General features: G+C 49.3%; 1 protein-coding gene across 3 annotated transcripts; it reads left to right on the top strand.

Annotated features, from left to right (window-relative positions):
* The first annotated feature begins 3,553 nt into the window (after window positions 1-3,553).
* Window positions 3,554-7,836, top strand: LOC121168485 (glutathione S-transferase Mu 1-like). Of its 3 annotated transcripts, none has more exons than XM_040998677.1 (8): window positions 3,554-3,589; window positions 3,872-3,947; window positions 4,347-4,411; window positions 4,647-4,728; window positions 4,820-4,920; window positions 5,871-5,966; window positions 6,053-6,163; window positions 7,606-7,836. In XM_040998677.1, the coding sequence occupies exons 1-8, from the start codon at window positions 3,554-3,556 to the stop codon at window positions 7,693-7,695; spliced, it is 657 nt and encodes a 218-aa protein (XP_040854611.1). In that variant the 3' UTR covers window positions 7,696-7,836. The 3 variants fall into 3 exon arrangements, with proteins under 3 accessions (XP_040854611.1, XP_040854610.1, XP_040854612.1); XM_040998676.1 differs by having other exon boundaries at window positions 4,820-4,924; window positions 5,833-5,966; XM_040998678.1 differs by lacking the exon at window positions 6,053-6,163.
* Window positions 7,837-24,067: the final 16,231 nt, after the last annotated feature.

Here is a 24,067-nt window from a genome sequence, read left to right as displayed (position 1 = left end):
GAGCAATTTGTGAAGACCAGAGACTTCCGTCTGGTGGCCTCTAGGCTGGGAGGGCCAAGTCCAAGGGGCCCACATGTATAAAGAGTCTTCTTGTGGCAAATGTTCCTAGCCAAGGGCAGACAGAAAGAGAGTGCCAGCAGAGACTGCTATCAAAGGCACTTCTCCATCATATAGCACTCCAACTATGATGGCAGTGACTGAAACAAGTTATTTACTTGAAAAAGTTGCAGAGACTGTGTGGTAGGTGTTGCGTCCTTGTGCCACATGGACAGGCATTCTGACAGGGCTCAGGTCATCTGGCCCAGGTCCATGGGGCCTGCCTTCACAATGGGTGCCAGGTCCTTGAGTCCCAGGAGTAGGGGGTCTGGTGGGGCCCTCCTATGCTGTAAGTGCTGGGTCCATCAGCCCCAAGGGTTTGTCTTCCAAGAAGTTCCACATCATCTGGCCCTGGTCCTTTAGGCTGCCTGTACAGTCGGTGCCACGTCTGTGAGCACCAGGGGGATTGGGGATCTGGCAGGGCCCAGTTCACCTGGCCCAAGTATTTGAGCCTGCCTTTGCAGTGTGGTTGCTGGGTTCAGGAGTTCCAGGTGCTGGTGGTCTAGCAGAGCCCAGGTGTCCTGGACGGAGTCTTGGGCCCACCAGCAAGGGCTTAATCTGTAGCATGGAGGACACGGCAGTCCATGGAGTCTGTAGAGGACATCTGGGGCCATGGCAGAAGAAGGAAAACAGAGCAAATTAGACATCTGCCACAGACAAACGATGACAACAAAAATCTGGGTGAATAGAGATCCTAAGGTCAACTGTGTCAGCCAATGGACAGTGGAAGTGTTCCCTCATCCTTCGATCGGTGAGAGAGGCAGCATCTCAGAACTATTGAAACCATTTGGGCAGAACTCTTGGACCATGTACCACATCGGAACCCTGAGTTGATTCTGGGTGGCCAGTCCCCAACCTTAGGTATTGGGACAGATGGAAAGCTGGGTATGGCTTTTTTCACTCTCTCCCCACTTACCCCAGATAGAGGAACAAGAAATGGACAAAGTGGAAACAACGATGGCACCATTTTCCCCTAATTCTCAATCCCTCTCACCCTGATCAACAATGTTAACATCATTAAAAATACATATATTCTTTTTAATTTTAAAAAGGGGTGGCTAAGGTACCCGGAGCCTCTTTCCAGGTTTCCCACAAGCAGGTGTAGGGTCCCAAGGCTTTGGGCCATCCTTGACTGCTTTCCCAGACCACAAGGAGGGAGCTAGATGGGAAGTAGGCTGCCAGGATTTGAACTGGAGCCCATATAGGATCCCGGTATAAGCGAGGTGAGAACTTGAGCCACTGGGCTATCGTGCCAGGCCAATACCTGTTTCTTTATAGAAAAACAAAAGCAACTTGTCTCCAGAGACCTTTTTGATATTAAATATGATGATGTAAATAAAGCATTTACTATAGTGATAGTCCCAAAAAAGATTTTAATAGTACTAATAAATAACCTATTAAAACATATTTAAAATTTTAAAATAGCATTATAAAAGTCTGAATTCTCTGAGACAGTATATTAAGCATGTAATAGTATACATATAATATACTTGTATATATTCTTTAAAAATGTATAACATTCAAGTTGTATGTGCACCTATTAAATAACTTTGAATTTACCAGTGAAAAAATAAATAAATAAATAAATAAAAAGGGGGGTGGCTAGACAGAACAGCACCCACCAGTATGTGTGTGGGCTGGATAGTGGGATTGGTTGGGTTGAACTGGGCTTCAATGCACATTGCAATGTATGAGAGCTAAATGGGATGTGGGACAGACTGAACAAGTCTGTGGTACATACTGAACTAGGGTGGGGGGCAGGCCTGGTGGGGGTTATGGGGAGTCGCTCCAACTAGACCGCAGCTCCCACTGGTTTGCATGAGGGCCAAATATGAAGTGGGTAGGATCAGGCTGGACTGCAACACCCTTTGGTTCATGTGCAAGACAAGGCTGGAAACAGAAATGACCCAGCAATTGTAACTACCAGCATGTGCATAAGCTGATTGGGGCAACGGACTGTGCCAGATGCTGTACTAGCAAGCACACACGAGAATCAGGTCTGGGATCACCTCAGACGAAGTTTCTTTGGAGATTCCCTCCAACTGAACTGCTGATGTCAGAACCCCAACCATGAAGAAACTATGTTAGCCAGTGGATTCTGAATAGGTTTCACTGTGCTTGGAACAGTGAGATTGGCAGCAATTCAGAACAGTTGAACTATCACAACTGCTGGAGTAGGACCCTCAGAGCATGCCCCATATCAAGGACCTGGGATGAGGGGGAGGCTGGGTGGAGCTTCTCCCTTTGTTTCTCCCCTGACCCCAGATATAGGGAAAAAACAAAACAATGATGCTAGTGTGGAAACAATGGTCTTACCCACTTTCCTGTAGCTCTTGACACTTTGTACCTTAATCAACTATGCAAGATTATAAAAAAATAATAAATTAATTTTTAAAATAAGGTGATTTTTTAAAAAGGAGTTACAGAAAGAGAGAGAAAGAGAATCTTTGAACTGCTGCTTCACTCCCCAGATGGCAAAGATAGCCAAAACTGAGAAGGTCAAGGCCAGGCAGGAGCTTCATCCTGGTGTCCCATTGGGAAGTCTGGACCCCATGCACTTGGGCCATCTTCTGCTGCTTTCCTAGGCCAGTAGCAGGGAGCTGGATGGGAAGAAGATCTGGCCCTTGGCTTTGAGCTTTGAAGGAGTGCAGAGCCCTAAGACTCCACAGCCCCTTAAAGACCCTGCTTCTGCCTTGGAGAGGAACTGGTCACTCCAACCAGATGCATCCAAAGCCAGCTGCCTGGCAGGGAGGCTCTTGTGTACCTGCCCCCTTGCTGGAGCAGAATAGGATTCAGCTACTTTACATAATCCTTAAACACCTCAGGGAACTCAGTTGCTCCAGTTCCTTATGGGAAGAGGGAGGTCACCCTTACTGTCCCTGCCCCTGGTCAAGGGGCACCCCATCCTGGTCTGGCCCAGCAGCCTGTCTTCCCAGAATCCAGAGTGGGATGGCATGCCACAGCTGCTCCTCCCTGGGATGAGGACTGAGCCGAGCACCCAGCACAGAGAGGCAGCAGAGGGAATTGTAGGCAATGAAAAGCCCCTCCCCATCCCACCTTCAACCCCCACCATGCTATCCCCCACCCTTCTTACCCTGCCAACCACTCTCCCTAGGTGCCTGCCAAGGAAACTGTCAACTCCTGGGGCCCAGCAGAGGGTAGCCCAGTGAAGAGGGCTTGCGGGCATTGCCAATGCTGGGCCAGCACTTGGCTTTGGTCTGCACACCTCCAACTGCCCAGCCAAACCTGAGCACTGCCTCAGATATGACTCAACCTGCAGCTGGGGTGGAATGGAGCTCTGAGCTCAGTGCCTCCACGGATTGCAGAGCTTGGGGACGGGGTGGAAATGGGCGGGTTTGCAGCCAGCCATGCCCCTGCCAGTCTGCACCCTGGACTTACAGGCCCTAGAAACTTTCCTATAAGCCCAGTCTCCCAGGACTGCAGCACTAGCAGCACCATGCCTATGACACTGGGTTACTGGGACGTCCGAGGGGTGAGTGAGGGGTCAGCCTGACCAGTGGGATGTGAGTTTTTAACGCGGGGTGGGACAGAGGGCATTGAGCAGCTTGGGAGGTTTTAGGCCTTGTTTCCTGTACCAGTTTTGGCACTTCTCTGCCTAGGCTTTCGGGATCTCCCAGTGCAGGCATCCCAGAGATGGGTAGGGACAAAAGGCAAGGGCATACTGTTAGATGTAAATAGGGGCTCACCTGGAGGCGATAAGAGCACCAGTCGGAGTCCCTCCAGCTCTGACACCAGGCCCTGGCATCTTTCCCAGCTGGTTTTCCCTGTCCGTGCACTCCTGGAATACACTGGCACCAGCTATGAGGAAAAGCATTACACCATGGGGGACGGTAATGCACCTGCCTGCTCTGACCTCTGTCCACTGCACGCTGTCACCTAGCAACCCCTGCCTGGCCACCCGTGGTTCACCTGTGCAGACCTCAACCCCTGGAAGCAGAGCCTACCCTTCCTGGTCCCTGTGGGTGCAGTGTGGCCTCCCACGGCATGGCTCTGGGAAGGGGTGCTGAGAACCTGGTTTCAGCATTGGGTCCTTGCCCACACTTCCTAAAAGCTTTAGGGTCCAGAGCTCTTACAGTCAGTCTTTCCCCTTACTCCAGACCTTGAATGTGAGACTGAGGGGCACAGATCCCACATGCCCTACCTAGTGGTCTTACCCTGACTCCTTGGGAGGGTCCAGGAAAAGAGGCTGCACACTGGGGAGGTTTTGTTTCACTTGGTCTTCTCCACAGGTCCAGACTGTGACATAAGCCAGTGGCTGAGTGAAAAATTCAAGCTGGGCCTGGACTTCCCCAATGTACGTGCAGGAAATGGGTGGCTGGCTGTCGGGTGGAAAAAGTGCAAAGTGTCTCTCTGGCTCCACATCCTTCCTATGTTTAGAGGATTCAGGACCAGGACCTTGTGCTCAGCTATTGTCATTATCAGTTCACTGCAAAGTTTTCTTATGATGTCCCTCGTCAGAGCTCACCCAGGGTTTGTACAGAGTACATGTTGAGGGCCTGCTATGGGTGTCTTCCCTCCTCACTCCCCAGCTGCCCTACCTGATTGACGGCACTCACAAGCTCACCCAGAGCAATGCCATTGTGCGCTATCTCGGCCGCAAGCACAACCTGTGTGAGTGGGGCTGGCTGAGGGCGTGGGGCTGTGGCTGTGCCCTGGGCCTGGCTGTGTGGGATGCTGAGGGTGTCTGCTGTGTGTGCTGCAGGTGGGGAGACGGAAGAGGAGAAGATTCACGTGGACATTTTGGAGAACCAGGCTATGGACAACCGCATGCAATTCCTCAGGATCTGTTACAGCCCTGACTTTGTGAGTGCCCCACTGGACAGGACCTGGTGGGTTCAGTGAGGAATTAACCTCTTGTGTTCTCATCGGCACTGCTCCTGTTTGCTACTAAACTCCCTAGGGAGAATGATTCTCCAAGCAATTTCCTATCTGACCAACGCATTGATTCTGTAGTCTCTATGTCTTGAGAACTAAAATCTTTTACATCACTGCCATACTCCTAGACACAGTCCCAATGACCTTGGGTAAACAGTGATGTCTAAGAGAGGAAATTTGCTTCAGAATCCTTTTTGTTTCTGACCTTTGAATCAATCTTACCATAGCCAGCTTTCCCAGCTTTTTCCTCATCATCTTCCAGTACCTAGAAGCAAAGTCCATGGCATGAGTTATGTTAGTTCAAGATGGGAGCGTCTTAGAGCGTGTGCCATGTTTTCCCAGGACTGGTTCATGCCCCAAAAGGGATAAGCATATTTATGTAATGAGTAACCCAGGGTCACCCAGAGGTCCTGGGTTCCTTTCCCTTCAACCTTGCAGATCACATTCTCATCCTTTGTGAGCTGTACACATGCCTCTAGCATTCTCCTGCCAGCCCACCAGGTAGAGTTTCGTCTTCTTTGCCAAGGTCTTTTAGTTCTCTGCCTCTTTGCTTTCACCCCCAGCAGAGTCCCAGGGAACCTACACTCATGACACTCCTGGGAGTGACCCACAGCAGGATGCTTGGACATCAGAGATGACACACTAAGGGACAGAACTGCACTACTCTGTGACCTCCTGTGGTCTCCCACAAATGGGATAGGGGCCAGTGGGAGTCTCTCAGATGCTGATGAATGAAATCCGAGGAGGAACACGGACCCTGTGCCACGCTCAGTGAGGACGGCTGCTCCCCTGGCCAGCGGGGCCATGTGCAGCCCTGACAGGCAGCCCCTCTCCCCAAAGTTGTGCCTGCGGGTGCTGACAGCCTTTTGTTCTTTCAGGAGAAGCTGAAGCCTGACTACCTCAAGGGCCTCCCAGACAAGCTGACACTGTACTCCCAGCTCCTGGGGAAGCGGCCCTGGTTTGCAGGGGACAAGGTGAGACCGAGGGAGGGAGGGAGGCAGGAGCAGGGGGCATGGTCGGTCTCCTTTGTTCCTGAGCTCCGTCCTCCTGGCTTCTGCAGATCACCATTGCTGATTTCCACGTCTATGACATCCTGGACCAGAACCGTATATTTGTTCCTGGTTGCCTGGATGCATTCCCAAACCTGAAGGATTTCATGGCCAGATTTGAGGTGATTCCCTGATCCTTCTCTCCACTTTTCCAGTTACTTCATGCTAAGTCCTGGAGCTGAGTTGCAGACCAACCCCTGAGAGCAGGACCCAGGGTTAGCATCCTGCACCTGCTGTGTCCAGTGTATCTGCACAAGTTGTCTCTCCCAGTTCATTCAAAGGGAGACTGAGCCAGTAGGGGGAAAGCTACATGTCAGGCTCCCATAGCCCGTCACAGCTGTGCTGAACTTCCTAGGAGCCGCTAGTGTGTATGGGTGAGTAGCAATCGGGCTTCTCTGAATTTTGTTCTACAAGGAATAACCTAGGGCCTTGACCAATCTGGGTCTCCCATCCCTGGAGACCTTAGGAGAGGCCAGACAGTGAGCACATGTGCAATGCAGCGGACATCAGGAGGGTGAGACATGTTAGAACTGAGGTTCAGTGTCAGAGACACAGACACTCCATGTGCTTGAGCTCCAAAGCAGTTGAAGCAATGAGCTCCCCATGTGGAAGCAATGAGCTGTTCAAGGTGTGTTGTTGGTGCTGGATCTCAGTGGCCTTGAAATGCCCCTGGTGCAGGTTCTTGTCTTGAAGAGTTTGTGGTGAAAACTTTTTTTCTGTCTGCCTTTTTCTTCATTTAGTACTCAACATGTTCTCTCTGTGACATTTGGTCAGTCCTTGATGTTTATCTTTATGCACATGCAAAGTGACTCCATGCTGAGAACAGCAGACATAGTAGGAGGGAGGAAAAGGGTAACACAGCATGGGTCTTAGCAGCACAGCCTGACCCTCAGCTCTCAGGGTCCCATCAGACATCACCCAGAGGAACATAGCCAGGTACTCAACTCTCAGGATCCCATCAGTCACCCAGGCACATCTGACTTGCAACAAAAGCTTTTATCACAGATATGAGGGTTTGGGGCATTAGTCCAAGAGATTGTTCATTCTGCAATCTTTGTTCTGTTCTCATGGAGTGATGTGCCTGCTCATCTCCTTATCAGCTCTGGGTGAGGTCCAGGTCGTGGCCTTGGGGTATGAAAAAGTTGACTCAGCTCTTTGTGCTGTGAAGCAGAGACTAGGTGAGAGCTTTGTCCTGGACTGTGTGACAACCAGGCCAGGCCTGTTAGGCTCAGAACATTCTACATCCCGCTGAAAACTTGAGAAACTAGGTGGGCACTTTCAGCCCTGGTATCCAGGCACAAAGCCCAGGAGTGTGCTCGGTGCAGCTCACTGTATCCTCAGCACGGGAGGAATTGAGGAGCAGTGATGTTGCGCTCAGATACCCCGTAGAAGAGTTAGGACTCCCTGAGTCAGGGGAGGATTAGAGCCTGGCCTCAAATTCTTTGCTGCTTCAACTCCTCTTGTTCCCCACTGGAGGGGGCTCTGGGTTGTGACTTTACTGTGGTTTCTAGGACCCCAGTGTGGCCACAGACCCTGAGCTCTGCTCCTGTGTCTGCCCCTGCAGGCCCTGCCAAAGATCGCTGCCTATATGAAATCCAGCCGCTTCATCAGAGTACCTGTGTTTTCTAAGATTGCCAGGTGGACAGGAAAGTAGGACTCTAGTTTTAAGGGTAGGATCAGCTTTGGAGAGCTCAGGCCCCCAGCCCTGCCTCAGCATTCTCAGTCCTCTCCCTCCACTGTCTCCTCCTCTGCAGCCTACTGTCTCCTGTCCTCTAAGCCAACCCCCCCATACAGACCCTGGCCAACCTTCTTCCTCATCTATGGCCCTCTGGGCCGGACCTCCTATATTGACGCCAACCCCACAGTTAGTGTCTCTGCTGTGAGGGACCAGGGGCCCTGTACTCCTCAGATGCCAGAGAGGTAGCCGGGCCTGTGCTGGCCCTTCTCCAGAGCTAGGTTTCTATGGTGCTGGCTGTTTCCCAGGAAGCCTGAATCTCAGCCTGGGCCTGTCCTCTTCCATGGGAGCTCTGACTCAGCAATGACTTTGCTGATGTTTAAGGATTTTCTTTGTTCTGTTGCCATAGCAGGACCTGGGGAGCAGGATTCTGTGGGTGGTGTGGCTAATCAAGCAGGGTTTCATGGTGTGCTGGTCATATCTGTGCCCTGTGCATGTTGCTCTGTTCCTCTCCTTGGTTTCTTCCTGCTGCATGGCTCCTCATTCCTGGATCATGGTGTCACGGCTTGAAACCTGATGCAGCTGGGCTCTGGTTCTGAGAGCTGCAGGGTTGATAGGGAGGGGCTGGCAGTCGTCGGGCACACCCACTGGGAGCTGCTCCAGGATGCTTTCCCTGACATGGATATTCTGGTCTATATTTTCAGAATGTTTCTCAATAAACAGTGTCACATTATCTATAATTGTTGTACTTGTTGTTTTTTTTCCTACACCAACTTAATAAATTCACAGAGAATCCCTCCGTGTCTTCCCTGTGATATGTGTCATGGTGCCTGGCCTGCATCAGGTGTTCAGGAAGTTTGGAAATGTGGGATTTGGAAAAAGTTTGGAATTGCCTCCTGGGAATGCAAAGCCAGCCTGTTCTGCCATGAATGGGGCTTTGCACTGTGGAAATAACCATCTGGATCTGAGGAGGTACAGAGTCACATGCAGGAGATTGTAAGCATGCAGGGATCAGAGAAGGTACCTGCAGCTGTCTCTCACTTCACCATTAAAGGTGCTGCACCTGCCCTTGAGACAACCTTCCTGAGATGGGCTGGGCTGGGCTGGGCTGGTTTGCTGCCCCATGATGTGGCACTACATCAGAACCTGGAATTCCATCAGAGGTCACCTGCAAAGGAGGAAGACTCATGTGGTGAACGCATATGGAACAGCCTTCTGAAATTGGCAGGACAGTGTACTTGACCTTGGTGTCTTAGTGCAGGAGGGGAGCAGATATGGAGGAGAGTCTACACATACGGTCACTGAGAGCAGTTGCACTTACTAAAGTTCAATAAAGGGTAGCAACAACTGTAATGTAAAAGATCATTAAGGAATAGGTGACTAGTTTAAAAGATACAAGTGACAGGATCAAGGGTAAGCCTAGCTAAATGCTTATGAAACCTTTTGCGTGGAAATTGGTTAAGTCAATATTTGATTTGAGGACAGACATGTTTAAATGTAACAGAAGATCAAAGTGACAATGTGATTAAAAAAATTAAGTGCATATACATGTACTCTAGTACAGGGTCAGAAAACGTTTTCTCTGATGCCCAAGATTTTAGGCTTTCTGGGTCACAATTTGTCACAGTTACTCAATCTTTTGGTTTTGAAAAGTCAACTGTACAGAATACCTGAAAAGATGCATGTGTTCCATTAATATTCCATTTACAAAACAGGTGTGTCAAAACAAAACCCAAACAACTCAATTCTGAAATGGGTGAAGCATTTGGACTGACATGTCCCTTAGATGATACACAGATGTCAAATGGCACCTGAGAAAGTGCTCCACATCACCAATTAGAGCAAGGCAAGGCAGAGCTAGACTGAGTTACCACCTCACACTCATGGCATTGGCTGGGACACAAAGCAGAACAAAGGGAGTGCTGGTGGGGTCTGGAGAAACTGGGACCCTTGGCTCTGTTGGTGTGAATGCCAAAGGGCCCAGCATTGTGCCAGTCAGCACTGTTCTTTCTCAAAAAGTGAAATTATCACTTGCTGGCAGCTATTCCATTTCTGCTTAACACTCAAAAACACCAAGTCCTCGAAGGGCTGTGTGTACTGCCGTGCTCATAAGAGCACCACTTCCGACACGATGGGAGCCTCCCAGGTGTCTCCTAGCAGAGGAAGTGATAAGGACAGCTTGTACACACACACAGGAGCAGGCTCTACTGCTCAGCCCTCATCAAGGAACTCTGAGCATGACACAGCCTGGGTGACCCGCGAGGACACAGGCTCAGTGATGTCCATGTCACGGCCACAACCTTATGATTCCACTGACAGGATGCAGTTGGAGAAGACAAAGTCATAGAGACAGGAAATGGGAAAAGGGTCAGGGCTGGGGATGGGGAGTGTTGGTTTTATGTTCCCACCTACAGTTTTATAGGGAGAGAAAGCTATTGAGCTGGATTGGTGTGACGATGCAACACATTGTGAACCTGGTACCACTGCACTGTGAAAACGGGCAAGGACACACAATTTATGTACAGTAGGATCCATAACAAGGGGCCAACACGGTGGTCTGAGGCTAATGTCCTCACCTTGCACGAGCCAGGATCCCATATGGGCGCCTGTACTAATCCTGGCAGTCCTGCTTCCTTTGCAGCTCCCTGATTGTAGCCTGGGAAAGTGGTCGAGGATGCCCAAAGCCTTGTGATCCTGCAACCACTTGGGAGATCCAGGAAAGGCTCCTGGCTCCTGGTTTCATATCGGCTTAGCCTGGACTCTCACAGCAACTTGGGTAGTGAATCAGCAGACGGAAGATCTTCCTCTCTATCTCTCCTTCTCTTTGTATATCTGACTTCCCAATAAAAAAAATAAATAAATAAGAGCCATAAAAATAATGTTTAAAATGCAACAATGAACCATAGTTGGTCACATGAGGTTATTCCAAAATGTCAAAATGAAATTGTAAGCTTATTTTGGTGCAGAAATGTCTAAAATCTATGCTTTTTTTTTTTATGATGCACTTTTTTTCTGTAAATTCTTTTTTAAGATCTTGAGTATGTATAGAGTTCACAATCTTTTTGAATCAAAATCAACTTATCTTTTCATTCTATTTTCCATGCGCTTTTTTGAAGTCCCCTTAAACTTCTGTGATTTCAAAGCTCAAATTCAAAGGGTGTTTTGGAGCTGCCTGGTGAAGTACCAGACCTGACATGAGGAACGCCATGTTGAGTTGGATTCCTTCTTAAGTGAGGTTCCCTTGACCCCTGAGACTGTAGACCAGCTAGGAGAATAAAAAGGAAACCATGTCCCATCGGCAAAACACTCTAACTCCATAACTACTTTGCTCAAGCTTAACTAGGAGCACAATCAAGCTCTACGTGGTCCAGTCACCAGAGCTTGCAAAGTTAGCAATTTTCCATCCTCAAGGTAGTTTGCATTTAACATAGTCTAGTCTTTCATTTAAACATCCCCTCCTTGACCCCAGGGAGGGAGTTTTTGCCTTCATAAAACTGGCTTTTCCATACTTCAGAGTTTAGAATTCTTTCTCGGATGAGCCTACTCTCCACCACTAGCTAATAAAGGACTTTCAGATCCTATCAGTGTGTGGCATTCCATCATTTTGCCCTATCAGGCATCACAATTGTGGTGACATGAATTATCTGACCCTTGCATGGTCAGAATCTCTTATTGTCCACCTGTTTGAGTCACGCTGCTCTGCTTCAATTCCAGCTCCCTGCTAAAGCACCTGGGAAAGCAGTAGAAAATGGCACACAGGTAATTGGGCCACTGCAACGCACACTGAAGACCTGTGTGCCTGTGAGAATGCAGCTTCCCTCTGCGCAGCTCAGCTTCCCGCCTGAGAAACGGAGCTGAACTTGGCAGGATCAGAGAGTGCTTTGGTCTCCTGCATGTCATCCATAGAGCTTGTAACACACCTGCTCCATGCAGAGTTCCCCTCACTGTAGCTCATGGGAAGCAGTGACCTTAGCTGAGTCTTCTCTGTAAATCTACCTTTCCAGTATACAAAAAAAAAAAAAGAGTGGAGTGCAGCAGGTTGATTAGTTAGCACACACTTGTGGTTAATTGAGCCTGAGTATAGGGAGGACACGAAGGTTCCACACCTGGTACTTCCTACCTCCACTCTGCCATTCATGCTAATGAAATGTGCAAAATCAGCTCCAAAGGCCCCTCTTGCCCACACCTCCTCTCCTGTCCCCCTCACCATTCATGTAAATCCACAGTACTGAAAAGGCTCCAGAGGCTCCAGAGGCTCCAGAGGCTCTGTGCACCCTGCCCCTTCTGCCTCCTACTATGCTACTTTAGATTAATTAACTACGGGATAACTTTGGGCTCCAGCAGCTCCCTTCCTGCCTCCAAACACTTAGCTAATTGGAGGATGAGAACTTAATAACCCTTGACTTCAGCCACCCTGCACAGTGACTAGTGGAGTGTAGCTGGAGCTTCTGTTGCCAAGCTTGGCCAATAAAGACTCCTTCTAATGTCCTACACTTATGATGCATATGATCTCTCTTGCCCTCTGCAACAAATCACCAGGGCTGTGCCCCTCGGGAGGCTGTGTTAACAAACACCAGCCTGCCACCCCTGGAAACCCAAGGGAAGGCTGCTGTCAGGTCCTACTGTGCTGGGTACCCCAGGAGGGCTGAAGACTCTGTTCTTGTCCCCACTCCCTGGAGCTGGACTAGATCTCTGCCTGTATGAAATGCAGCTATTTCCTCCCAAGTCGTGCGCTATCGAACGTGCCACATCAGGCAACAGGTATGGCCTTGAGAGGCTAGGAGACAGCAGTGAGGTGCCTGTGTTTAGTCAACTGCCCAGGGTCCCAGAAAGCAGTTGGTCCCCTGCACATTTGGTACCATCTTCTCCTTTGTTCAATTCCCTTCTCAACCTCAAGACCTTATTGGCCCTTTTCTCCCACCCGACCCCTGTCACATTAGACCCCTAAAAGCATCTATCTGTCCCTTTCCCTTTCCTCTGTAAACTGCCCTCTTTGAACAACATCCTACCTGTCATTGGCTATGTCCTCCTCAAGGAGCCCAATTGGATCTGGCCTGGACACTCAACCCTGGGCCCCTGTAGCACTGCCCCATGGGACCAGTGCTGCCAGGGAGCAGGCCCTGCTCCCCTAGCCTAGTGGCTGCTCCAAGCCTACTGACCCCAACTGAACCCAAACAGCATTTCATCTGTGTCCTATCTAATTCCTTCTGGTTCTGTGGATTCATGAACAGTCAGTGCCACAGTGCCACTTGCAAGGGACTTACCAGTGACACTGTCACGGGTTGGGATCATAGGGAATGAGATACCATCCCAAGGCATTTGAGATTTCCTCCTTGTGTTGTTGATCCCCTGGAACAGACAGCCCCAGGAGGCTCCCTAGAGAACAGAGGTTGCCCCTTTGTGGTCTGGGGCCTCTCATTCATTTCCCCTGAAGCATGGTGTGCCCTCCATGCCTGTGCAGAACCATGCAGCTCAGTAGGCAGGACCCAGGGGTCCAGCCAGGTCCAGCCCCAGCCATTGAGATGATCTGGGGAGGGAATCTGTTGATTGAAGACTTCTCTCTCTGACATGCACACTCTCTTTGTCTCTCTAACTTCAACTTTCAAAGTATGCAGTGGGCATTGGTCAGAGCAAGCAGGTGCATTACCATCTCTGAGAAGTTTACAAGTTAACTTCTTTCCTTATAGTTGCAATTGCCTTGTTCCAGGAGCAAGCAGAGGGTGTAGGTCAGCTGGAAAGATAGCCTGGGGCAGAGATCAGGTGAGCCCCAATCCTACACACACACACACACACACACACACCTTCTTCTAAGGGCAAGCTGAGGTTTCCAGAAGATCCTATAGAAAATACTGCCTAGAACCACCCCAGCTGAGCAGATCATCAGCCCTACCCTCCACGGGGGCCCACTCATTCCATGGTAGCCCCAGGAACCCTTGTCACAGCCACAGGCTCAGCAGAACTGGCCTGGAGCTTTCCTGTCCTTGCAGGCACTTGGGGTCACAAGCAAGCAGCTGCCAACCCACCCCACCCGGCTGCTGATTCCTGCACACCCAGAGCATGAAGCTCTGCGCCACAGCTGACAGCAGGGAGATCGATGTCTGTGGGGCCAGAAACAGAAACCGAAACCAGGACTGTCTGCTTCCCCAGCCTGGCCGGAGCCGACTTGAAATAACATCGCAGCTCCTTTTCCTTCCTCTGGGGGCATCGCTGTGACCTGCCAAATTCCCAGGGGCTCTGGGAAAAGACTCCAGCAGCTGCTGCGGCAGGCCTAGCAGGGATGCCTGAAACCGGAGCATTCAAATAAGCACCACTGTGGAAGAAGGGCCTTGGATACTGCCAAAGCACCGGCCCTGGCTCCTGACACACGCAGGAATACCAGCGGTGGCCTTTGAAGTCATTCCATGACCTGTGACCTCTGGCACAAACTCCTCAAGAATAAATCTAATCAGCCAACTTTATTCTTCGAAGGCAGAAGCCTGACTCACCACAAAGATGGGTGCTGTCAATTGGCTTGTGGCAGATTCTATTTTGCTTTCAGTTGACATAAGAGAATGGTTATCTGCAAAGAGATGAGTGGGGCAACAGAAATGGGGTTTACTAGTTGAAGAGCAAGATTGTTGCCCTGCAGAGACGTTAAGTTTTGGAAATCAGCTAACATCAAGTTAGAGCTGTGTGTTGTGAACCCAGTGAATCAGGAAGGGGAGATCTCAACCCAGTGCTGTGAAGTCACAGAAGATGGGTGGTACGCTAGCTTCAGGGGAGCTGGGGAGTGGGGAGAAGGTGTTGCTGGGGCTAGCAGAGTTAGCTAACTCCCTGTTGCATATGTTCCCTACTCATTCAGAGGCAGCCCGTGCCCCTCAGCTCAGGTTCTGTGTCTGGGTCCAGGCTCAGGAAGCAATGTGGGGACCCAACCAGATTCCACTCATGGTTGCCCACACTGAGACCTAGGACCACGCCCACAAAAAAAGCACCTTGCTGTGGAGAGTTACAGTTCTCATCAGCCACCGAAGGTTTGTCTCTCTGAGATTTGGGGTTTGGGTGTTAGTTTCGGGGTTGTTTTTTTTTTTTAATTTTCTTTTTAATATTGTTCACATAGTTGAGAGAGATGCATGCCCATGTGGGCTTCTGACTAGGGCGAGGAAGGTCAGGTACAGAGGAAGCACTACGGGACAAATGTTTCAGGTTTGTTTGTTTGTTTCCTTCCTGTGTCATCAGCTTCATTGTACCAGGGGTGAGAAAATCTTTCCAAGGAATGTTGGCTGACCAAGTCTACCTTAGTACATCCACAGGCCAAGGAACACGTTGCAAAGCTTGACAGGAGAATTGTCCTACCTGTTCTGCTTTCCATCCTCTGACAGGCAGTCGACATCCCCTGCTGGCCTAGATGAGCTGGTCGTCATATCTCCCATGTGAATCTGGACATGTTGTCCACCATACAAACATCAGTGGCAACTGAGAAAGCCCAGTCCCTATACATACACTCAAGGTTGAACCGTATATCCTGTGATTCTTCCCTTGACCAGAGTCTGAGTCCAGTAGTCCAGTCAGGGAATCCCCTAAGAAACCTTGTCTGGGGTGACCACAGATTTAACTCCTGTATGCACAAGCAAGTTCAAGACCAAGTTCGGTCTGTCACCAACACCAGTCAATACCAGTCAACACATATACTCGTGGATGAAACTGCCTCATCAATTTTGCCCCAGCTCAATATCTCCAGTGAAATGATGGTTGCTGCAGCCCAACCCAGCCAGCCTTCCCCAAATCTAATCCTCAGGCATACCAGCAGGTGCTGCAGCCTACTCAGAATGACCTACAATAACCCCCTCCAGGCCCACTCCCAGCCCTGGCTTTTGTACATGTCAGCCTCTGCTGTAGCCTAACCCAGTCCAGCCCATACCCATCAGACTATCATGCACACCCATGGGTGCTCCTGCTCAGCTCAGCCTTCCCCGCTCTCAGACCCAGCTCTCATGTATGGCAACAGGTGCTGCAGCCCAGCCTGACCTGGCCTGCCCTCAACCCCAGCTCTCAAGCTCACCAGAAGGAGCTGAGATCTTGCAAGGGAGTTCCCCAAGTTCTCCTATTTGGCCCTCTCCCAATGGATCTTTTGTGTGCCAGATGGTGCTGCAGCCCAGACTGACAGGGCTGGCCCCCAGTCCTAACACTAATGGGCAGGTACTGCAGCTTAGTCTGACTGGCCCACACCTGTTAGCTCTTTAAAACAGTTAAAGTTCTAGTTTTTATATTATTATGTGCAGCTAATTCCTGCAGCCTGGTTCTTTTACTGTGAACCAAAAACACCAGACACGACTATGCACTTTAGGAGGTTTATTCCAGTGAGGCAGGAACAGGACTGAGGTGGTAGAAGGGCAGCAAGGGGAAGGGCAGATAGAGGCACCTGGGGGCTCCTTATATTCAGTGAGTCCGGAGGTTGGGGGGGCGGGGTTTGGGTGAGTGATTGAGGGCAGGCCCCAGGGAATTGGTGCCTGCAAGTAAATGCCTAAGTTGATTGGTAACTGGGTGGGGTTGGGGGAGCGGCTGGGAAATGGAGGGTGAGATTCTCAGGTGAAATGTCGGATTGTCTGATTGGTGAACAGGTGGACCGGCGCAAATTTCATGAGCTGTGAGGAAGAGAAAATGACACCAGGTCCAGGGTGGCAGGGTCTCAGTCTCCATGGAGACCCAGTTCCCACCAGAGGATGCTACAGCCTAGCCCAACTTGGCCCACCCCAGATCCAGCTCTCATGTCATCCAGTGAGTGCTATTCCCTAGCCCAGCCTGACCTCACACCTATTCTGGCTCTTGTGAGTGTCAGCATGTGCTAGAATCTAATCCAGACTGGCCTGCTCCCAGACCCAGCCCACATGCATATCGATGGGTCCTGCAATGTTGCCCAGACTAGTCTGTCCACAGCCCCAGCTCTTGCACTCACCAATGGGAGCAGCAGCCCGGCAAGAAAGTCCCCAGAGTTCCACAACAAGGCCCATTCCCAGCCTCAGGTCTTGTACATGCTGATGGATGCTTCAACCCAGCCTGGCATGGCCTGCCCATGATCTCAGTTCTCCCTGATGGGTGCTGCAGCCTAACCCAGTCAGGGCAACCCACTGCTTATCCAGGCTCTTGTGATGCCAGGGGTGCTGCAGCCTGGCCCAAACTGGCCTGTCACCAGACCTGCCCCACACAAATGCAGATGAGTGCTGCAGACTTGCCTGGCCTGTCCCAGCCCTGGCTCTTGTGCTACCAAGCAGGAGCTGCGGCCTAGAAGGGAAGTTCCCCAAGTTCCTTTACCAGGCCTGCTCCCAGACCTGGTTCTTACACGTGCCAGTGAGTTCAGTGGCCCTATTGGGATGCTCTGCTCTCAGTCCAGCCTTTGTAAGCGCTGGCAGGTGCTGCAGCCGTGCCACCCTGTCCTCTTCCCAGGCCAGCTCCCACAAATATTAGATGAGTTCCTGTTAGGTGGCCCATCACCACTTTCAACTCTCTGTACAAACTGGCAGGTGTTGCAATTCCACAGAGGCAAACCCACAAAATTCTCCTACAGAATCTGCCCCCCATATCTGGTTCTCTTACATTGTGGTGTGTGCTACAGCCCAGCCTGGCATGGCCCATCCCCTGTTTTGACACTGGTGTGTGAGTGCTGTGGCCTAGCCCAGCCATTGCATGACCCCCGGCCTGCCTCGGGTTTTGCAGGGACCAACGGGCTGTGATATTTAGCTCCACCCAGGTCTCCATGCAAGCGGGTATTTTGGCCTGACCCAGATATGCCCTTGGGTTTCCCCTCTCCAAACCATTCCATCTCATGTCCCTATCTGTGAATGTAGTGGCCTGGTTCATGGAAGACCCTATAAGTCATTCCTCTCCTGTCAAATATGACCTCACTCCAATACTTCCCCAGAGCCTAAGGCTAGGGTGACATGTCCTGGCCCAGTATTCCCCACCTTCCCCATATATCAGACAGAAAGGGGCAGGGAAGAAAGGGAGAGAAGTAGTGACAGAGAGGGAGGGGGAAAGGAAAGAGAAAGAGAGAAAGGAAGAAAGATAAAATAAGCAACTATGCTGGCATCCTGCAATAGTTAACCCAAATTTGACATTAACCAGGTCCAGAATGCCCACCAACTACTGGCTGCTTTTCTCCCAGCAGTGCAACACTTGCCTCGGTATAAGGCAACCTAGGCAGTTGCCTACATCTGGGGTTTTGGGGGCGTGGTTTTTTTCCATCTATTTGAAAGGCAGAAGAAGAGAGAAATAGAATGAGATATTCCTATCCACAGGTTCATTCCCAAAGCCAGGGCTGGACCAGGTCAAAGCCAAGAGCCCAGACCTCCAGCCTGAACTCCCACGTGTAGCAGGAACATAGAACGTGAGCCACCATATCAGTTGCTTCCTCCTAGGATATATTAGCAGGAAGCTAGAAGGGAAAGTAGATCTGCTGGGACTGGATCCAGAATCCCAATACGGGATGCAGGCACCAACAGACAGCAGTTGAACCCTCTGAGCCACAATACTTGACTTTCATTCTGAGTTGTATATATCTTGAATTTGGAAACCTAAAATTCATGATTCCAACTGAGAAAAATATGTTCAGGTTTTTTAAAGATCTATTTATTTTTATTTGAAAAGCAGGTTTACAGACAAAGGGCAAGACAGAGAGAGAAGCAGAATCTTCCATCTGTCGGTTTGCTCCCCACGTGTCTGCAATAGCCAGAGCTGACACCATCCAGAGCCAGGAGCTGTCTCAGGGTCTCCCACATATATGCAGGGACCCAAGGACTTGGGCCATCCTTCCTTGCTTTCCCAGGCCGCAAGCAGGGAGCTGGATTGAAAGCAGAGCAGCTGGGACTAGAGCTAGTTCCCATTTGGAATGCTAGGAATGGCAGGCAGAGGATGAGCCTGTTGCACCACTGTGTGAGCCCCGAATAAATGTTTTAAAATCTAACATTAATTAGAATAGTTTTTGAAAGACTGATAACAGATACTGTTGCATTAGTATTTATCCATTGCACCCTTCCCTAATTAAACGCATACACACAATTACCGACACTTGCCCATATATGAGGCATCATGAAAAGAATCCTTCATGGAGACGGTAGCTTAGCTAAAGGCCAGAGTTAGGAACTACACGAGGCAGATTTTAAAACTATAGGACACAACTTTATGCTGTCATAGATTTTTTTTTTTAAGATTTATTTATTTGCATTGGAAAAGCAGATTTACAGAGAGAAGGAGAGACAGAAGATCTTCCATGTGCTGGTTTACTCCCCAAATGGCCTCATTGGCCAGAGCTGAGCCAATCCAGATCCAGGAGCCAGGAGTTTCTTCTGGTTCTCCCACATGGATGCAGGGTCCCAGGGCTTTTGTGATGTCCTCTACTGTTTTCCCAGGCCATAAGCAGGGAGCTGGATGGGAAGTGGAGCAGCCGGGACATGAATTGGTGCCTGTATGGGATGCTAGTATGTTCAAGGTGAGGATTTAGCTACCAAGCCAACATGCCAATTCCCATAGATTCTTTTTTAAGATTTTTTTTTTATTGGAAAGTCATATATACAGAGAGGAAGAGAGACAGAGAGGAAGATCTTTCATCAGTTGATTCACTCCCCAAGTGGCCACAAGGGCTACAGCTACACCGATCTGAAGCCAGGAGCCAGGAGCCTCCTCAGGGTCACCCACATCCGTGCAGGGTCAGTCCCAAGGTTTTGGGCAGTCCTCAACTACTTTCCCAGGCCACAAGCAGGAAGCTGGGGCCCCTGGGATCACACTGGCGCCCATATGGGTGAGTACAAGGTGAGGACTTTAGCCACTATGCTATCACACCGAACCCTCCCATAAACTTTTACTACACTGGGAATTTACGCTAGTATGTGGTAGATAGATTGAATATGCTGCTTAAAAGCCTGTACTTCACAGCCTAGCCTCTAATGACAAAGCCCAAAGTGTCAGCAGTGTCAGCATTAAGGAATCTGACCCAATGAGCAGAGCTCCTGCTGCTGAAAAAACACTGTCCTTAAAAAATTCTGGTCAACAAAAAGGAGATATGGGTGACCACACACATGGCACTTCAGGAGCAGAAGGTGCAGTTTGAGTCTGGAAACAACCTTAGGAGGCAGGCCCTGCAGGCATGTGGGGTAAACAGGGCAGAGGACAGGCTGGGCAGTCTGCTGGTCCCAGCTCTGGGGAAGGAGCGATGTGACTCCCACAGCAGCATCCAGCAGGACTCTCGGGCGGGGCATGCTGGCTGGGGGAGGGTCCCAGGTCATTCTGCAGGAGCTGCTGGGCAAGGCTAAACAGGATGAACTGTGCTCATGGGTTTTTGTTTTTTGTTTTTTTTTTTTTTTTTTTTTTTGGTTTGGTTTGTTTTTAATGCATTCATCCTGAGAAAGATGTACAGAAAATTCCTTCAAGTCTTTGCCAACTTCCCAGGGCTGGACTGCCCACCCTCCTCCCTTCAGAAAGTGACCCAGAGCTGAATGCAAGAACAACTGAGCTAAGCTGAGCCAAAGTCAGGAGCCAAGAGCTTCTTCTGGATCTCCTATGCGGGTGCAGGGTCCCAAGGCCTTGGGCCGTCCTCCACTGCTTTCCTACAAGCAGAGAGCAGAATAGAAAGTAGAGCAGCTGGGATATGAACCAGTGCCATATGGGATCCCGGTGCATGCAAGGCAAGGACTTTAGCTACTCAGCTACTGCAGGGGGCCTATCACCCACCTTTCAACCTGTCCATAAGCCCTCAGGCACATGGCAGCTGCCTAATACACAGGCAGGCAGATGGTGTGCCCTCTGGAGAGCCTGAAAAACAAAACTGAGTGGGGATTAAAACTTCCCTCCAAATACTCTACTAGTTGTTTTAAGGTGCCTCAGCTAGCCTCTTCCAAAAAGACCCGGTGGATATACCCCAGGGATTTTTGTTCCATTTTAAACTATATATTAGAGACTAATTCAGTGATCATCACAGTAAGTTTGTGTGCACTCCCCAAATGGCTGCAATGGCTAGTGTTGGGCCAGGCCAAAGCCAGGAGCCAGCAGCTTCTTCCGAGTCTCCCATGTGGGTACAGGGGCCCAAGGACTTGGACCATCTTTTGCCATTTTCCAAGTACATTAGCAGAGAAATGGACGGGAAGTGCACCTGGACCAGCATCAGTATGGGATATGCCACAACCCTGGCTCCATGTTTTGGGTGCTACCTGGTCCCTGACCTGTCAGGTGATACCTACCCACATCAGTGATGGCAAGCATCTTTATTCTGTCTACTGACACAAATGCTATCATCTTATGGAAATGTCCATATAGACACATCCAGCAATGATGGTGAGCGAGCTAGCTGGGCATCTCCTAGGCCAGTCAAGTTAACTCACAAAATTAACCATTGCACAATGTAATAGAGCAGAAACATAAGTTAGCACACCTTCTTTATGGGAAATAAAGGCTTTGACTGCTGCAAGCTCATCTTTCAGTCATTTTCCAGGTCTAATGTAGCCCTGGGAAGATACCAGGTAAACAGAAAGAAACCGCAGGATCACTAGTGAGTGTGCATGCTTTTTATTGAAGTTTAACTTTACACTGAATGGTGTACAGCCCTAAAAGGTACCCCTCTGTGGTACTGACCTTCATATACTTTTGTAACCATCACACAATCAAGACAGACAATAATCCTAGCGATCCATGAAGTCCCTTCAGTGGGTGACCCTCCCACCCCCACTTGAGTCAACATGCACTTGACCTCCACACCCGGAGTCATCTCCCTTGTGTGTGGATTTCCATGTGAATGGAACGGCATCTATGGACTTGGATCTAGATCCTTTTGCTCAACAACACATCAGTGTTGTATTCCTGTTTTTCGTGTAGCACTGGTACCTGTTTTTGGTTTTGGGTTTTTTTAATAGTATTATACTTCATTATATAAATAACACAGTTATATTGATAACTCAGCTTATTTGTCTATTCTTCTATTGTTGGGTTTGGAATGTCATCAGGTATGGGCTACTTAAAGTGGCTTGCAACACAATTGTACATAACTCTTGGATGACATTAACACACTTTTTAAAGGTTTATTTATTGGGGCCATGTTGTGGTCTCGCATGTTAAGCCACGACCTGTAATATATATAAGGAGTGGTGGTAGTTCAAGGCTCAATTGCTCCACTTTATTTTTTTTTAATTTGTTTTATTTGTAAATCAGAAGCACAGTGAGAGAAGAGAGAATTAGATCCTCCATCCACTAGTTCACTCTCCACATGGCTGGAATCACCAGTGCTGGGCCAGCCAAAACCCCAAAGCCAGGAGCTTCATCAGGTCTCCAAGTGGATGAAGGGGTCCAAAAACTTGGACTATCCTCCACTATATTCCCAGGTAAATTAGCAGGGAGCTGGATTGGAAGTGGAGCAGCCAGATTTGAGCCATTGTCCATACGAGGTGCCCACATTACACATGGTGGCTCAACCTGCTATACCACAATGCCAGCCCCCACCCTCCCCACCATCAGCCAGCTATCCCACTTCCACTGCTTCTAATCCAGCTCCCTACTAATGCAGCTGGGAAAGCAACAGAAGACAGTCCAAACCCTTCATTTCCTGCCATCCAAGTGGCAGACCTGGAAGAAGTTCTGGGTTCCTGGCCTTGGCCTGGCCTAACCCTGGCCAATGCAGCCATTTAGGGGGTGAACCAGCAGATAAAGCTCTCTCTCTCTCTCTCTCTCTGTTATTCTGCCTGTCAAGTTCATTCATCCTCGCTTCTCTTCCCAAAAAAGCAAAGAACCCTTAGCTTGAACCAGTGTTTCAATATGAGATGCCAGCATCAGAGATGGCAGTTGGCCCCATCATCACACATCTTTATTGCATGGGATTCCTGCATCTTATGTAGATATATATTTGGCTCTCATTGATTCTACCAAGATTCAAAAGTGGTCATCCTACAAACAGTGTATGAGAGTTTCAGTTATTTCCGAAATTCACAGTATCACAGCTTAGAGTACCGTCCCTCTGGGGATTACAGTTGGCTCTTACTGCACCTGTAACGTCTCTGCCAGGTGATGTTAGGCACCTTTTCATCTGCTTATTGGCCATTTGGATAGTCACTTTTGGGAAATGCCGGTTCAAGTCTTAACCCATATTTCAACAACTGTGTTCTGGATACATACTTTTTGGATGAGAGTCCTTTTTAGATTTACATTTTCTCCCATGTGAGCCACGTATGGATATCTGAACCACAAAATCAACAACTTTTTGTACCAATGTAATTAGGGAGCTACAGTTCCTCTGAAACAACTTACCCTGTGGTTTTTGATTTGCAGTCACAGTCATCTCATGGTATTCCAGGGGTTGTTCCTGGTGCCCCCCATAAATTCCCAAACCTGCAGATGCTCAGGTCTCTTGTACAAAGCGGTGTTGTACTTATATATATATATACTATGTTCCCATAAACTTCAAATCACCTCTCCATTGCTCATAATCCCTGGGACAATGTGTCATCCACATAGTTGTAATACTGTATTGTTTAAGGAACAAGGACCTCAAAAAAGAAAGTCTACACATTCAGCAGAGACAGAATACATCTTCAATTATTTTCAAGTACAGTTGATTCAATTTATGGAATGAAACCCAGAATACATATACATCAAAAGAAAAGGATGCAAAAGAAGAAATGGGGTTAATGCATTGAGATATAGGAAGTCTGCATTTAGAACGTCTTTGAAAGAGAGTGATCATGGAGAGATTAGACTGTGTGTCCCCATATATCCTTTTCATGACAAAATGACAGAAAATCACCAGAAACAAGCTACCTACAAGGGGATTCAAGTCATACCAGCATCAGTATTCTCATCAGAAATGCTTACTATCAGAAAAAAAAAAAAATGGATTCACCAGGAGCCTGCAGGTTGTTATGTTACAGTTCTATACCCAGCCCAAGTAGTACAGAGAAAAACTATCTGCATCTCACAGGTGGCCAGGGGCAGGGCTTTGAAGACATCTGAATGAAAGAGCAGAGAGAGGGTCCTGGAGACCCAGCAGATGGGACAGAGCCACACAGTGTGGAGGCCACAGGATCTCGGCTCCCTCTGCTGGGGCTGCCTGTTTCCTCCTGCCTCCTGAGATGCACAGCTATGCACAGCCATGATGCTGGCAGAATGAGAGGCCCCAGACCAGAAAGGGGCCATCTCTGTCCTTTAGGGTGCCTCATGGGGCCACCTGCTCTAAGGGAATCACACATGGGAGCAAGAAGTATTGGACAACGACAATCCCACCTCATCCCTGTGAACCCAGCCACTGTCAAGCTCTTGGGTGGCTTGGCCACTCCCTAGGAAGGTGCAATGAGAGCTGGTGAGTACAGGGGGCCAGAGGGAACAACACAAGACACAAACAAAA

Source organism: Ochotona curzoniae, unplaced genomic scaffold, assembly GCF_017591425.1.
Source record: "Ochotona curzoniae isolate NIBS_2020 unplaced genomic scaffold, NIBS_Ocur_1.0 scaffold_1037, whole genome shotgun sequence".
Classification (NCBI taxonomy): Eukaryota; Metazoa; Chordata; class Mammalia; order Lagomorpha; family Ochotonidae; genus Ochotona; species Ochotona curzoniae.
This window is presented reverse-complemented; position numbering and strand designations above follow the sequence as displayed.